The sequence below is a fragment of the Fringilla coelebs genome (genome assembly GCF_963513975.1).
Source record: "Fringilla coelebs genome assembly, chromosome: 3".
Lineage (NCBI taxonomy): Eukaryota > Metazoa > Chordata > Aves > Passeriformes > Fringillidae > Fringilla > Fringilla coelebs.
Window position 1 is genome coordinate 98,979,985 of NC_140030.1, and position 13,811 is coordinate 98,993,795.

General features: G+C 47.1%; 1 protein-coding gene across 1 annotated transcript in view; it reads left to right on the plus strand.

Moving 5' to 3' along the window:
* The first annotated feature begins 335 nt into the window (after nt 1-335).
* Nucleotides 336-13,811, plus strand: part of SPRED2 (sprouty related EVH1 domain containing 2) — a 59,333-nt gene continuing 45,857 nt past the window's right edge. Inside the window, exon 1 of the mRNA XM_084201711.1 lies at nt 336-492. Coding sequence (XP_084057837.1) covers nt 446-492 — 47 coding nt within the window. The 5' untranslated portion in view covers nt 336-445. The remainder of the gene's footprint in view (nt 493-13,811) is intronic.

Genomic DNA, 13,811 nt, shown 5'->3' on the forward strand with positions numbered 1-13,811 from the left:
CCCGCTCCCGGCGGCCGCGGCAGCGCTGCCGCTTCCTGCCGGGGCTCCCCGCTCCCTCCCTCCCTGCCCGCTCCGCCGCCCCCCGCGGCGCCCCGCCATGGCGTGATCGCGGCCATGGGGCTGGCCCGGCGCCGCCGCCTGCCCCCGGGCGCTGCGCCGCTCCCCCGGGCCCGGACCCCGCGCCGCCGCCGCCGCCGCCGCGCCCCGCCGCGCCCCCGCGGCGCGCTGACCGCCGCCTCTCCTCCTCCTCCTCCGCCCCCGGCCGCCGCCGCCCGGCGACGAGCGCGGCCGTAGTCCCCCCCCTTCTCCCCCCCCGCCGCCGCCCGCGCTCCCGCGCCGTCGGGCCCGGCGCGGCCGCCAGCCCCGGCCCGCCGCGGCGCGGCCTCCCTCGCCATGTGAAGCTCGGGAAGATGCGGAGGCGCAGCCCGGCCGCCCGCGGCGAGGGATGAGCCTAGACGGGGAGAAGATGACCGAGGAAGCCTACCCTGACGAGTGAGCGGGGCCGGGGGCGGCGGGCGGGTGGGGGCACGGAACAGGGGGCAGTCTTTGTTGCCCCGGCGGGAACCGGTGCGGGTCGTTCATCTCCATACCCCGTGCACCGAGGGACAGACGGATCGGTCGCGGGCGGACAGAGGGACGCGGACACGCGCGTTCGTGTGCGCGCCGCCCGCCCGCGCATCCGCCATTTCGCGCTCCCCCCGGGCCGCGCTCATTTGCATACGGCCCTTTCATTCATAAAAACCCCCGGGAGGGCGGCGCGGCCCCGGCGGGGTGCGGGGTCCCGGGGCGCCGCAGGAAGGGGGCGCCGCCGGCGCTCCCCGCCCCGGCCGAGGGGCTCGGGGCGCCCGGCGGGGGCGGTCGGAGGCGGAAGCGGCGGAGATGGGAGGGGGGAGCGGTGCGCGCCCCCGCCGCGCAGCCCCGGGACTGGGGGGGGTCGGGAAGCGGAGCTGGGGGGGGACACACGACGTCGCGGATCCCCGCCCCGGCCGCCGCCGTTTTGTGAATAGGAGGGCGGCCGCCGCCGCCGTCACATGACGCCGCATTCATAAACCCGGTCACCGGCGGCCTCCCCATTCACCGTCACCCCCCGCCGCCCACCCCCGCTCCGCAGCCCTCCCGCCGCCTCCCCGGTAATAAGCCCCCCGAGAGGCCGCAGCGAGGCTTTCAAAATGCCCGACGGTGCCCTTTTCCCTTTTTTTTAATGCTTTCTTCCCCAAAATAAAACCTAAAGCTACTGCAGCGGAATGGCAGGAAGGGCTCTTTCACGCCGTGCTGGCCCAAGGGCTGTTCCTGGCTATCTCCTTCGGGGTTTTGACAGTCAAGAGGAATGACTCACTGGCGTGCAGGACTGGGTTGGTGCCAAGCGCCATAGGATGTACCGTGCTTTAAAACGATTCCTTGCAGGGCTTATAAAGCAGCGTCAAAATTTTGCAACTTTTTGGCTCGGTTTTGAGGTCCGAAAAAATCATAATGGGTGGCATGTGCCACGCTTGCACCTTCATCGTGGTAAACGTGTTTCAGGGTGATTTACTGGAGAAATGTGAGTGGCGAAGGAAATGGCTTCTGCCCCCAACGTGTGTGTTGAGAGGAATTATTTTGGCAGCTCTTAATGGAGAGACTATAAATAGGTGTTTATATGTAGCTTCTAAAATCGTTATTTTGAATTTGGTAAATGAAATACCAAAACAAGCAAAAAAAAAAAAAAAAAGAAAAAAATGCCAAAAAAGAAGTAGTTGCCTGCAGATTGCCATGACCTAACAAGCTGGGAAAACGTGGCCAACTCATTTCCAATAAAAAACCTGGTTCTTCATTTGGTTTGTTTGATGCTTTTTTTAAACTTTGCAAATTGGACAAGAGGAAGAGAAGTGGGTCCTTGTCTCTGGGTATGAGAACATGGGGTCAAACCTAACCCAATTTAGTGGACAAAAATCTGGTGCTCACCAGCCTTCATCTTGAGGCAAGATACTGCTCCAAATGTGTTTTCCTGCAGGGCTTGGTGCAGAGGTGAATGTTGGTGTAAAACACCGAGCACTTGGCTCTGATGGTTAGGTGGGGGATTTTTTTCCCCTGACTGTGGACTGCAGTTTGTTTTGGGAGTGAATTCTTCCATGTGCTGCTGCACTGCCATGCTGACAGAGCCTTCAGCTAATGGTTTTCCTGTGTGTGGGAGCTCTTGGTTCATGCCACCTCTCCTGGGGTCACCTGTCAAGCCAGCAGCACTGTGTGCTTTGGTCCCTTGGAGGTTGGGAGTGCTGGTGACCACAGGGTGCTGGTACCCAACCACTGTTGCTTTCAGTCCCAGGCCACTGAAAGCTTTTTTTGTTGGGGTCTGGATGTGTTGACTTTCAGGGTCAGTGATGCCTCATGGTCCTTACCTCAGTGCACTTCCCAGGTGGCTCTCCTGGCGGTCGTGGTTGGGCTGTCAGGGTTTAGTGCAGGCCTTGGCTTTGTAGGGCGCAGAGAGGTGTTTTAGGTAAGCCATGGTTTCCTCTGTAAGCTCCTCGCTTCCAGCCTTGCATTGATTGATAGCGTTGCTGAAGTCGGTGAGTCATGGGTTGTTTTTTCATTTCAGTGGTGGGTGAAGTGATTTGATTTTTTTCTTCTCCAATATATATGGTGTTAAAAGAAATAAGGACAGGCTCTCCTGATAAGTTTTCTCAAGCTGTCAGAACAATGGTAGTATAGCGCGCTATTTGCCCTAGATATCTGGCTTTAATTTGCATAGCTATTCTTGTTTCACTGAGTGCACTGTGAGCAAATGTTAACAGCCAGATTACAAAAAAAGGGACCACTGTCAGGATGCCTTTTAGAATAACCCTCTTCAAGTAAATAACAAGCGCTTCCCCCCCCCCCCCCCCCCTTCTTTTTGCCTTTTTTTTTAGTAGTTTCTTGAGAACAGCTCAATTACACTTAGAGTTTTGAGGCAATTTATAAAAGCGAGAAGGGAAACGAACAGGACTTAGGATGCTGGAAACTCATCAGTCCCTTCAGAACTGCACCATTTCGGATCGATACTTAGAGGTCAGTTTGTCATTGCCAAGCAAGCGCCTCTTTCTGCATCTCAGCCTTTATTTCTGCTTTCCTCCTTGCCCCTTGCTCGGCCCGTGCTGCCTCGCACATTGCAGGCTGGGGGCGGGATGGGGATGCCAGGTCATAAATCAGAGGCTGCGGTGCTGGACCCGAGCGCTGGGGGTATTTCGGGCAGCGCCGCGCCCCGAAGATGGGCGGCTGCGGGCGACCCTCTCCGAAGGCATCCTGGATGGGCTTCCCCTGCCTTTGCCGCCTGGGAGGAGGAGAATGGCGCTGAACCCTTAAAGTGGTTCGGTTATGCCCGGAGGCAGCCGCCCGCTCGTTCCGATGCATGGTTCCAAGAAAGTCACAGGAAGTAATTAAATGGAAAAGGTCAGAGAACGAGGAAGTGTTGGTCCGCAGCCTTGCGCTGCTTGGGATGGAGCCGCGATGCCCTGGCCGGGCCGTGTCCCGGGAGTGTCCCCGCCGCTCCAGCGCACGCCTGATTTATTCCATTGAGCTGGGAGCGCTCCTGCCAAGTGTTTGCAAGTGGGACTGGTCCCCCGGAGGTTTTAACGAGCTGGGTTAAGTGGCATATGTGTAGGGTTGCTGTGGCGGTGTTCAGGACGGCAAAATGTGGTGTGAGATCGCACCGATGTATTTTTTCCAGTCTAAGGAAAGAAAATTAGACTTAACTTGCTCTTGCTGGTTCTTTTGCCCATCCAAAAATCTCATTTCCCTCCACATCTGAGCAGACACCAGCAATGTTTGCTCTGAATACTGAATCCATCAATATTGCGGTTTGCCCTTTGTGCTGAAAAAAGTTATTTCCCCCCCTTCATTTTCACTACATTTATGCCCCATTCTGATTATTTTTTTGTAGGTATTAAAGGCAGCTCATTCAGCTAAATTATTTTGCTGCAAGTTTCAGCCAGGGAGGAAGGCATGGGACACACTGTGTTATGACATTATTGCTCGCAAATAGGACAGGAAATGAAGGATTGCCAAAATATAACTGTTTATTTCTTGGCCTGAAAACATGCCTGTTTAAAATATGACATGTAAGTAGCTGCTTTGTTCGGTCTCTGGGAGAAGTTGTTGTTTATAAGGGAATAATAGATCTGTCAGATGAAGAAGAGGGGGAAAAATGAAGGGATTTGCCCTTTCTGCTCTTTCTACTTCTGTTTTGGAAATGCCTTGAAAAGAAGTTGTAGGTGGAAGATGTATGGAGAGGGCATTCGGTCAGACAACTGGAAGGGAAGAGGATTGCCACAAGAGGAAGGGAGCTGGGTTTTTAATTTCTCAGCACATTAGACCCTGCTATGGCCCCATGCAGCCTATGGATAATCCAGATGCAGCACTGAAAAGGAGAAACCAAACCAACCTGCCTTTGGGCTAGAAAGTGGGGTTTTTTGGTGCAGCTCCCCTCCTTGAGGAGTGCGGTGGGACAGCTTTTGACTGCGGTGCAGATGCTGCACCAGCACTGGAATCATCTTTGACCTGTTTTTGCAGCCTGTTTTTTTATCTCACTGAGGCACACCCTGGAGCGTGGGTTAAAAGGTAGGTTTTATCTACCTGTTTAATTAAATCCTGAGGCTGCAAACAAAAGTGCGTTGTGTGGCAAGGCTCGCTCTTAACATGGGCTTGGTTTGCTGTTAGCTGGATTTAAACCACAGAATTGTTTCCTGTCGGCCACCAAATTGCAGGGAGATGATGGTAGTTGTCCTTCTTCAGGACCAGGCTGGAAAATAGGAGCTCAGGAGTGAGACTCAACTTAACTATTGGTTTCAATCCCTCATTTTTCTTTCTTAATGGTCTGGTATACTTGAGGAATGGATAAATTCAGTTTCCTTCCCTCCAGCAGAATGGACGTAGGAACTGCTCCTACAACAAATTCATTGAAAAATGTGGCTTTTTTGGTTTTCCTTTTTTTTTTTCCCCTTTGTAACAGCACAAGGTGATCTTTCTTGCAAGAGCTGTGCAGGGGTGGAGAGGGCACAGAGATCAGTGAAACTAAAAGTACAGCTCTGGAGACTGTGTTTTTGATATATGCCCTGTTTGCTAAGTAGAGCATTTGATTTTTGTAGGACTTAGGCTTCTAAAGCAGTATAGAATTTAAAAAAGGAGTAAAATAGAAAAGGTCAGTCGACTAAAAAAGGCACAGATAGACTGTGGAGTTGATTGACAGGAGATAGGAACTGCAGCAGGTCCCTGTTTCTGTAGACTACCAAAAGCAAGCAAGAAGCTGTTGTCACAGAAAACCCAGCACTGGAAAGAGAGGTCTGCTCCAAGCCTGGCAGCAAGCAGAGTAGGGCACCATCTTCCAGCATCTTCCTTGCACTGGCCATTTCTTTCCACTTTGGCCATGGGTAAACTCAGCTGATGGTTTCTAATTATTTCTTTTTTCTTTTTCTCTTTGGTTTTTTTTTTGGTTTCTTTTCTTACCTATTGGTTTTCTGCCAAGATGTTCTGAGTTTTCCTTCCTTCCCGTTTCTCTACCCACGTCCACCCCCTTTCCTTGTCAAATTTCCTTTAATCATTTATTTTTCTGATGCTTGCTCAGTGCTGTAAACCTGACCCTCTCAAGCTGCAGAGAAATGCAGCTGGGCTGTGCTGACCGCCTTCTCTCTGTGTCTGACCCTCACGTTGGGTTTTGCATCAGCTCTTAGGAGCAAAGGCTGGGTTTGCCCACGTGGTTTCTCAGGATTTGTTTCCTTCCAAGGCAGGGTAAAACATCTGCTGGCCCCTACTGCTGGATGAATGGAGGCTATAGGGCTGCAGCATGGAGCTGGGATGAGGGGCAAGCCCTGCTAATGATGGAGCAAAAATAGCAAAGCAATGCACTACTACTGCACTTCTGCCCACCAGCACAGCAGTTCTGGGAGGTTTATCACCATCAGTCTTGGTACCTGCAAATGTTCCTAAACCTCATTTTTCTGCTGCTTGATGTCAGACGAGCATTGTGGGGACAGGTGGACATCATCTCAAAGTCCAGGAGTCTTCACTCCCTCTCATTTTCTGTCTCCATTTCCTTTTCTCTGCACTCTCGAGGGTATTGTTTTGCTTCCTCCCGATTTTATTTCTATTCCTTCATGTGTCACACTTGTCTGGAAGCAGGACTTCTACGATTCATGCTGCAGGCAAACCCTCATGACAGTATTTTCTCCTCACATCAGGGGAAGGTGATCCTTATAACATGCACCTAGTGGGGTAAAACACTGCCTACCCCATGCAGTAGTAGTAGATGCTTCACTGTAAAGTAAGGTGTTTTATCAAAAGCACTGCTACAAAACCTGCTTTCAAGGCTGTTGGAGACTTTTCTGCCAGCAGCCAGCAGGTTCTACCTTTTGCAGTAGGTCTAAAGTGAGTTTTAACCCAAAGTACTGTTTTTGTCTCTGGCCTGCTTGTTCTTACAGTCTTTGAATAACTTTATTGTTTGACTTTCTTTGCTTGCAACTTGTGCTTCAAGGACTGTTTTGGGGACTTGTTGTGTCCCTGTCACCCCCCCTCCCCTTTGTTCCCAACTCCTACATGTAATCAGAGGAGAGATCTTGAGTCTATCAGCTGAGTACTGCTGATGGCTATTCCAGCTTGGAAGGAAGCTTCTTACTGGCAAACATGGAGAGGAGGGTTTATGGGACTTTCTAACGATAGAAGTTGATTTCACCATCTGTGGTGGTTCCAAAAGTGGGATTGCAGAGTTGCCCAAAGCGTGGACTTCGACAGCAGTGTCTGGCAAGGACAAAAGCATTCCGTGGCCTGAAGACTGGGGTGATGATGAAGCTTTTTCCCTGCTAGCTAGAGCTTTTTGTCCCAGGTACTACATACAAATGAGGAAAAATGCAAGCCAGAATTAGTGTCTTCAGTGAACTATTCGAAGGATAAACGGGCTTTCAGAAGTAACATTAGGACTCCTTACCTGTGTACATCTCTCCCTAGGAACAAAAGTGTTTGTCTCTTGTTGAGAGTAACCACTTCCCCCTCGTTTTTAATAGCAGGGTTGAGTTGGTCACTGTTCCACCTCTGCTGCCGCTCTTTGCCAGATTGGCGCTGGGAGATGTGCTGTAAAACCTGATAGCGTCTTTTGATCCTGTGTATGGGAAACACATCTTCCGGCTTGTAGGGACCTGTGCTGCCGTGCAAGGACAGGAGCGTGTTCTGCAGATGCACTCAAGTCCTGAGGAGGTCTGGAAACACTTAGGTTGTTGGGTTTTTTAACTGCATTATACATACATCCTGTTTGGATAGTCCCATTACTAATTTTCTTGCTCGCTAAAAGTGGCTGCTTCCCTCCTGTACATTAAAATGTAAAACATTGCTTGCCTGTTTGAGTAGTTGAGAGCAAGATTAGTTTCCATTGCAATACTTGAAATACACTGAAGGCAATTGTACAGCAGTGTGAGTTTCAAAACACTGTGGGAAATCACAAAGCTTCTTCCCTAAACACTGGAGCTTGTTGCAGCACCACAGTTCACCTACCAGCTCCTTGCTGGTCCTCCCCTCACCTGCAGAAAGACGTTTCTTAAATGATGTGGTTTTACAGGAATTTAGTCCGTATTTGGAATTAGTTGATGCCACGAGAAGCAATTAGTATCTGAGCTAAAGCACACCTGTGTAATTTACCTTTTTTGTTTGAGTCTCTAGACCATTTATGCTTTTTATTTATTTATTAATTCACTTACTAGTGGTTGAAAGCATTTTTCTGGGGGGACATACATGAGGTGAAAGAAGGGTCTCCTTTCTATCTGGCTTTCTCCCTTTACATATTGGCAGCAATTCTTTTTCTGTAATGACTTCTAATCCATAGCACCTTGAGCAGGTCCCTATTTTGAGGGGGATGCTGCCCAAAAAGATACCCGTCATGTTCACCCCCCTCACTTAAAGCAGAGAGCTCAGCTTACCTCCACTCACTGCATTTCTTCTCTGACATGTCCAAACACTCCCACCTGAGCTTCCAAGTGCTTGGAAGGCATGCTGGCTGTTCACCTGGTTTTACAAGAGGAAAGGTATGCCCTGCAGCTGAGAGAAGGTTGCTAACTAATGCTTCAAGTTGCAGCACCGAGGGAAGCGTGTGCTTTGCCTCAAGTTGGGACAGAACGAGGCGGGGGGCGGGTGAATAGCTGGGATCATGCCTTGGTAGCGATCCCCCTTCTGGGCAGCTCGTCATCACATCCATCTTTGTAAAACCTTGAGGGCTGTGAAGGGGAAGCATATCCAGGTTCTAATACTGGAGAGCTATTTCTTTTGTTTTCCTGTGATCCAAGGGATGCCATAAAAGAGCTGCTGAAAGGCATCAGCAGAACTGGCGAGTACAGTCAGTACTGCTGTGCAGATCTGGCTCTGGGGTTGAATTATTTACAAGCTGTCTCGTTCTTAAAAATTGTGTAGAGATCTGAAAGTATTACCTGGGTTAATTTGAAGCATGCTTGGAGGTTTATAGATGTGTAGCTTAGTTTTTGTTCAATTACTTACTTTTGTTTCATTTACTTGTGTGATTACTGTAATGCTTGGATCTTTGCACCTGTCCATCGTTTGTCCATACTGTGTGGGTGGGGGTTTGATGTCAGAAGTCCAGTGGTTCAGTGGGGTGATGAATGCCTAATTTTGCCTTAGGTACCCCATGCAGTGGGTCTTGATGATGTGGATGAGCTGAGAAATTCACCCTCCTCTGCTAGCAGATTGGCTGTGAAAGGGCTGCATGGGAGAGCATGTTGCTGAAGTGGGGGCCATACCTAGACCTGCCTTCTCAAATTTTCTTCAGTTTCAACAATGCAGCCACCTTACATGATCTCATTTCCTAAAAACCAAGGTGTCTGATTCCTTAGTGCTGATTTCTTTTTAAAGTTTTTATTTTCATTTTTGAAGTTGTACTAAAAGCCCTGCTTGCCTTGGTGGCAGTTGAGGGCCAGGGTACAGACACCTCTGTTGGACCTCAGTGTAAATCTCTCTATTTCAAGAGCTTGTTTTGCTCCATGTATTTTATGGAAAAGCCACTGATACTTAAGTGGTGGGCTTTTTTATCTTAAATACTGGTGAAATTGCAGCAAAAACTTTATCACTAGAGATTTATAATGTTGCCAACATAATTCATCCTTGATTGAAACTTGGCATGGGAGGTGTTGAGCTGGTTGCAGCCCATCATTGCTTTACATGTTGTTACTCTATGTATGCAGTTTGGTGGCTATAAAGATAAAAAGGGTTAGGAAATGGTACAGAATTTTATAAAATAGTAATTCTCATTGCTATTGCTTGAATGACCTTGTGTTTTTAAAAAGGCACTTGTTTAGTTGAACTAGAAGAAAGAGAGCGTGCAGAGCTTGTTTTCTGTGTTTAAAAGCAAGAATAAAAGGCTGCAGTACAATTAAGCCATTAGAGCTGCTTAAGAGGAAAATTTCCTTCTTTATTTTCTGTGCAAGTATTTGGCATTTTGTTATAGTAATACTTCATGAGTGTATTGAATGGCTGGAAATTACTAAACAGTGCTGGAGATGAGCCTTTGCTTGTTATTTGAAGGAAATGAAATGCAAAGTTAACCAGATTCATTAAAAACAATAAATAAAATGAAAAAACTAAAGGGGTATTGATAGGAGAGGGGCAGGCTGGTGTGGAGAGGGAACTGGAGGCACACAGCACAATCTCACAAATGCAGTCAGGAAGTTCTAGAAATACTCTTTATAAACACTGCATCCTACAGGAAGAACCTTAAAGTCCAAATAAACCTTTTCCCCTTGTGCCTATGTACACATAAACTCCACTGATTTGGAAGATCTTATCATATCAGTGATGTGCCTTTTTACAGTAGTTCCTAAAACAAGTTAGCATGATAAATATCAACCTTTCTTCTTTTTTTAGCGTTTATCAGGCTTGTTTGTGTTTTTAGCTGTTACTAAAGCCTGTGTCTCCCTCACCCTTACCCAGAAGTCCTAAACGTTCCCAGGTCAGTCTCTCTGGATAAGTGACCAGTTTTGGTTAATATCCTTACAAATGTAGCTTTGTGCAGGTGGGCAGAGTCCGGAGGAAGGTGAGGGAATTTATCTGTTTGACTTGATATGTACATGGCGGAGGATGATCTTCCCCCACCTCAAAGTTATGATTATAGAAATGTGGTGTGTGGAGAAATGCTTAGCGACAGCAGATAAAGGAGAGACAGAAATGGGCTTATTTTGATGCCTTGGATTGAACTCTTAAAAGAGTTTATTGATCCTGGGATTGCCGTGGCCATCTTGCTTGATGCTGGGCTGGATGATGTTAAAATATGTGTGCCTCCCTTACTGTGATGTTTTTACCCAGTTTCTCTCCTGTCCTTGCGCATTAAAAATCTTGCCTCTCTCCCAGGCTTTTTACTGCGTCCTAGGAATAACTGTGTGCCCAGAGGCCAGGATCTAGCCAGGGTCTCCCAGTTTTTGGATGTGGAGATAGTGGTTGGTGTGCCAGTGACCTCAGCTGTGCTGATCCTCCCCCAGTGAGCAGTTGAGGAGCCCTTTAAAATCACAGCCTATGAATGAAAAAAATTACAGCTTAAAAAAGTCTGCCACCAACCATTCATTTGGTTTGGTTCTGCGTGTGTGCCATTAAACAAGAGTCCTGAAATAAATTTCCAGTGCATGCAGAAAAGCCCCTCTTCATTCCAAATCCCCATGAGCATAAACAATTGTTCCCTAGAGTTAGTAGCTCCATGGACTATTTTAGAAATGGTGGTGCTAAAGATCCATAAATTGAAACACAAAAACCCCTATCTGAGGCAGTTTTATCTTGGTTGGCTCTGGAGTACTGAAGTTTTGCAGTGCTTAGTGCTTGTACGTCCGTGTACTCTGTATTTTCTAGTTCAGGAAAGCTCTGGATGAGCTGTAGACTGGATTAATTAGTCGATAAAATTTGGTGTTCTATCCAAAAGTCATTAATTAATACATCTAGCTGCTTTATTGCTGTTTATTGCTGGTGGGGGTGTTTGGGTGGTGTTTTGGTTTTTTTTTCCTCTTTCCCTTGGCTGTATCCCTAAGGAAGCGTGGGCAACCTTTATCAGAGTATTGGTAGAATAGCTTCCCCAACCTTTCATAAGGTCAAATAAAAAAATAAACAGCCCTTCTTATGGGAAGGAAGGGATGGGGAAAGAAGGGCGTTTGTGTACACTTTCCCATTCATGTTTTAAAAAGAAGATATATAAACTTCTGGAGTCAGTGCTGCGTATCTCATGCCACTATTGGAGCTGAGAGTTGGAAGCTTAATTTGCTTTCTCAGCACTGGCTTGAACAAAACCAAAGGAGAATAGCAGTGAGCAGGAGAGCGCTCTGCTGCTTTTGGGTTTGCCTCTGTTGGCCAAATGCTCTCCACGTTCTGCAGTGATTGAAGCAGTAAAATCACAGAGTGATTCTGCTAATCCGTTCTATTTGGATTGTGAATGTAACTAAGGTTTCTGTGTTGATTTGGGGTAAGGTGATACAGAGGAGAAAAGACATCAGTTTTTTTCCAGACTGAAGTGTTGAGATTTTAAAAGGCATACCTTTTGTACAAATGTCATATACAGGAAAAAAGCAATTAAATATTATTAGGCTGTTTCCCTCTTTTGCTTGCTCTCTGCTGCAGGAATGGAAGAAATAATTTCTCACAAGACCATATACTAGGTTTTGTGGTTCTACATGAGTCTGGCTCCCTCCTGTACATAGTCAGTTGCAAGTAGTGCTTGCTTCTACATATTTTAAGAAGAAAAAAATTGCTCTAATTTCTGTGTTTGGGGCACGAATGGTAGAGGTGGGACTAAAAATGAGCATCCCTGGCTGGACCTTCTTCAGAGCATTATTCACCTTGGGTCACAAGTAGTGAGCCCTGGCTATACCTGCTCACGGTGTGGGTGTTTAAAACAGCCAGGTGCTGTCTTTGTCCAGTATAAAGAAACCCCTGCCCTGTAAGCCAGGGTTGGAGAACACAACTGCTTTGCAAATGGCATCTGGATCTGTTGTCTCCAACCATTTGTCTGTGGAACAGTTAGACACAATATATAACATAAGCTGTTTGTTGTGAATTATGCTGCAAAGAGCTCAATAATGGGCTCTAGTGAACTAGCTGAAAGCTGCTGCTGTGGCAGAGAAGGTGCCTGCATTTGGAAGAGGTTGTCTCTTGAAATGGTTAACATTAACTCTCCTTCAGTTGAGAACCAAACATTAAAGCAGATCCTTCACATCCTCTCTCATCTGTACATGAAAGTGACTCTCCAAATCTTAGCATGCATTAAAAAATACTTGGTAGGTAGCTACTGATGTTACTTCTGAGTGTGGTTAGCACTAGATTTATTTTACAGTGGATATTAAAGTAAACATCCCTGTGTGTAATGAGAGCAGTGGGGAGAGGAGGTAAGAATGGAATGGCAGAGGAATTTATCTTAGTTGGTGGTGGGTCAGCAGAAAAACTACGAATTTTTTTGTACTAATTAATTTCAGCTCATGGTTTTATTAACTGCCGTGATGTGAATTTGGGGCAGTTGGATCATCCTTTGCTAGAGAGGGCACAAGGATGTGGTGTCTGTTTTTCTTAGACCAGAAGTGAATCTTCTTTGTGTCTGCAGATGGTGTCTCCCAGTGTTAGACAGTGAGTCCTCCTTAGCTTATCCTTGAGGTGTGCATTCCTTATCAGATACAGAGCACCCAGCTATTTCCTTACCTGTTAAGCCTTATCATATCTTATGTTCTGGATTCTCCACTCTTTCAAGCTCTCATTTCCTTAGGTGGATGGAATAAATGTTGAGCCCCTTTCCTCTGCTTCCACATGGGACTTTTGTCAGCAAGAAGCTTCTGCTGCTACCCGAACTTCTGAGTAAAGCCAGCTCCTCAGGACAGAGAGGGGAAGCTCCTTGAGAGCACTCTCCAGCCTGGAAATGCCCCACATAAAAGCACGTTTGTACATTTTGTTACACGGAGGAATTCCTGGCCGTACCCAGCCCTAAGTAAATAGCCAGGGAGAGGCAGCTGAAGCATGACGGATGGCGGTGGTTGCAGGGACGTGAGGCGTGGAAGTCCACAGTGCAAAGCAAACAGGGAAGGGAAACTCTGCTGTGTTTTACAGAACTGGTGTTGGGTTAGGACAGAACTGTCTGGTGCCTGAACCTCTCCTCAAGATCTTGTGTAGCAAGGACAAAAAATGCAGAACAGCTTGTTAAATTTGGGGTTTTTTTAATGCATAGGTAAATTTTCCTGTTATGTCATGCATTTCAAGACACTTGAAAAAGATAAGTGTTGATCGATGAAAGAGGTAACCCTTTTGGGGTGTTTTGCTGATTTGATGTTTTGCTTCAAATTTTGGACAGCAGAAAACTTAGGAAGCTTATAATCTTTTTCTCAAAGCTATATTATATAAGGTCCAGGGCAGTCCTACCTGTAAATTGCTAGACCTGTCCTTAAAACTCTCTAGGTTAGTGAGATGGCGGAAAACCAAGGAGGGCTTTCCTTGGATGGCTTCAAAGGGATTGTCCTTGGCTGAGCACCTGTTTCAGGTATCTCTTGCTGTATAATTCATAAAGGGAGTTTAGGAACTCCCTTGACACCAAAGGGAAATCTTTGAATCCCAGGAAGAAACATATGACTGGAGGGAGGGTGAAGTGTGGCTTGTAGGAAGGTGCTGCATTACAGAGAACATGAATGAGTTTCTTCAGTTAATTGAATAAAGAAAAGTTGAAAGGTTTGTGCTTGTTTACAGCTTGTATATGTTCTTGCTATTTTATATGTTACTTATTCTGAAAACTAGCCCTTAAATATGAGGGAAAGAAATACCTAAAAGGCTGAAATCCAGTCCCTGTGTATTAATTTTATTTT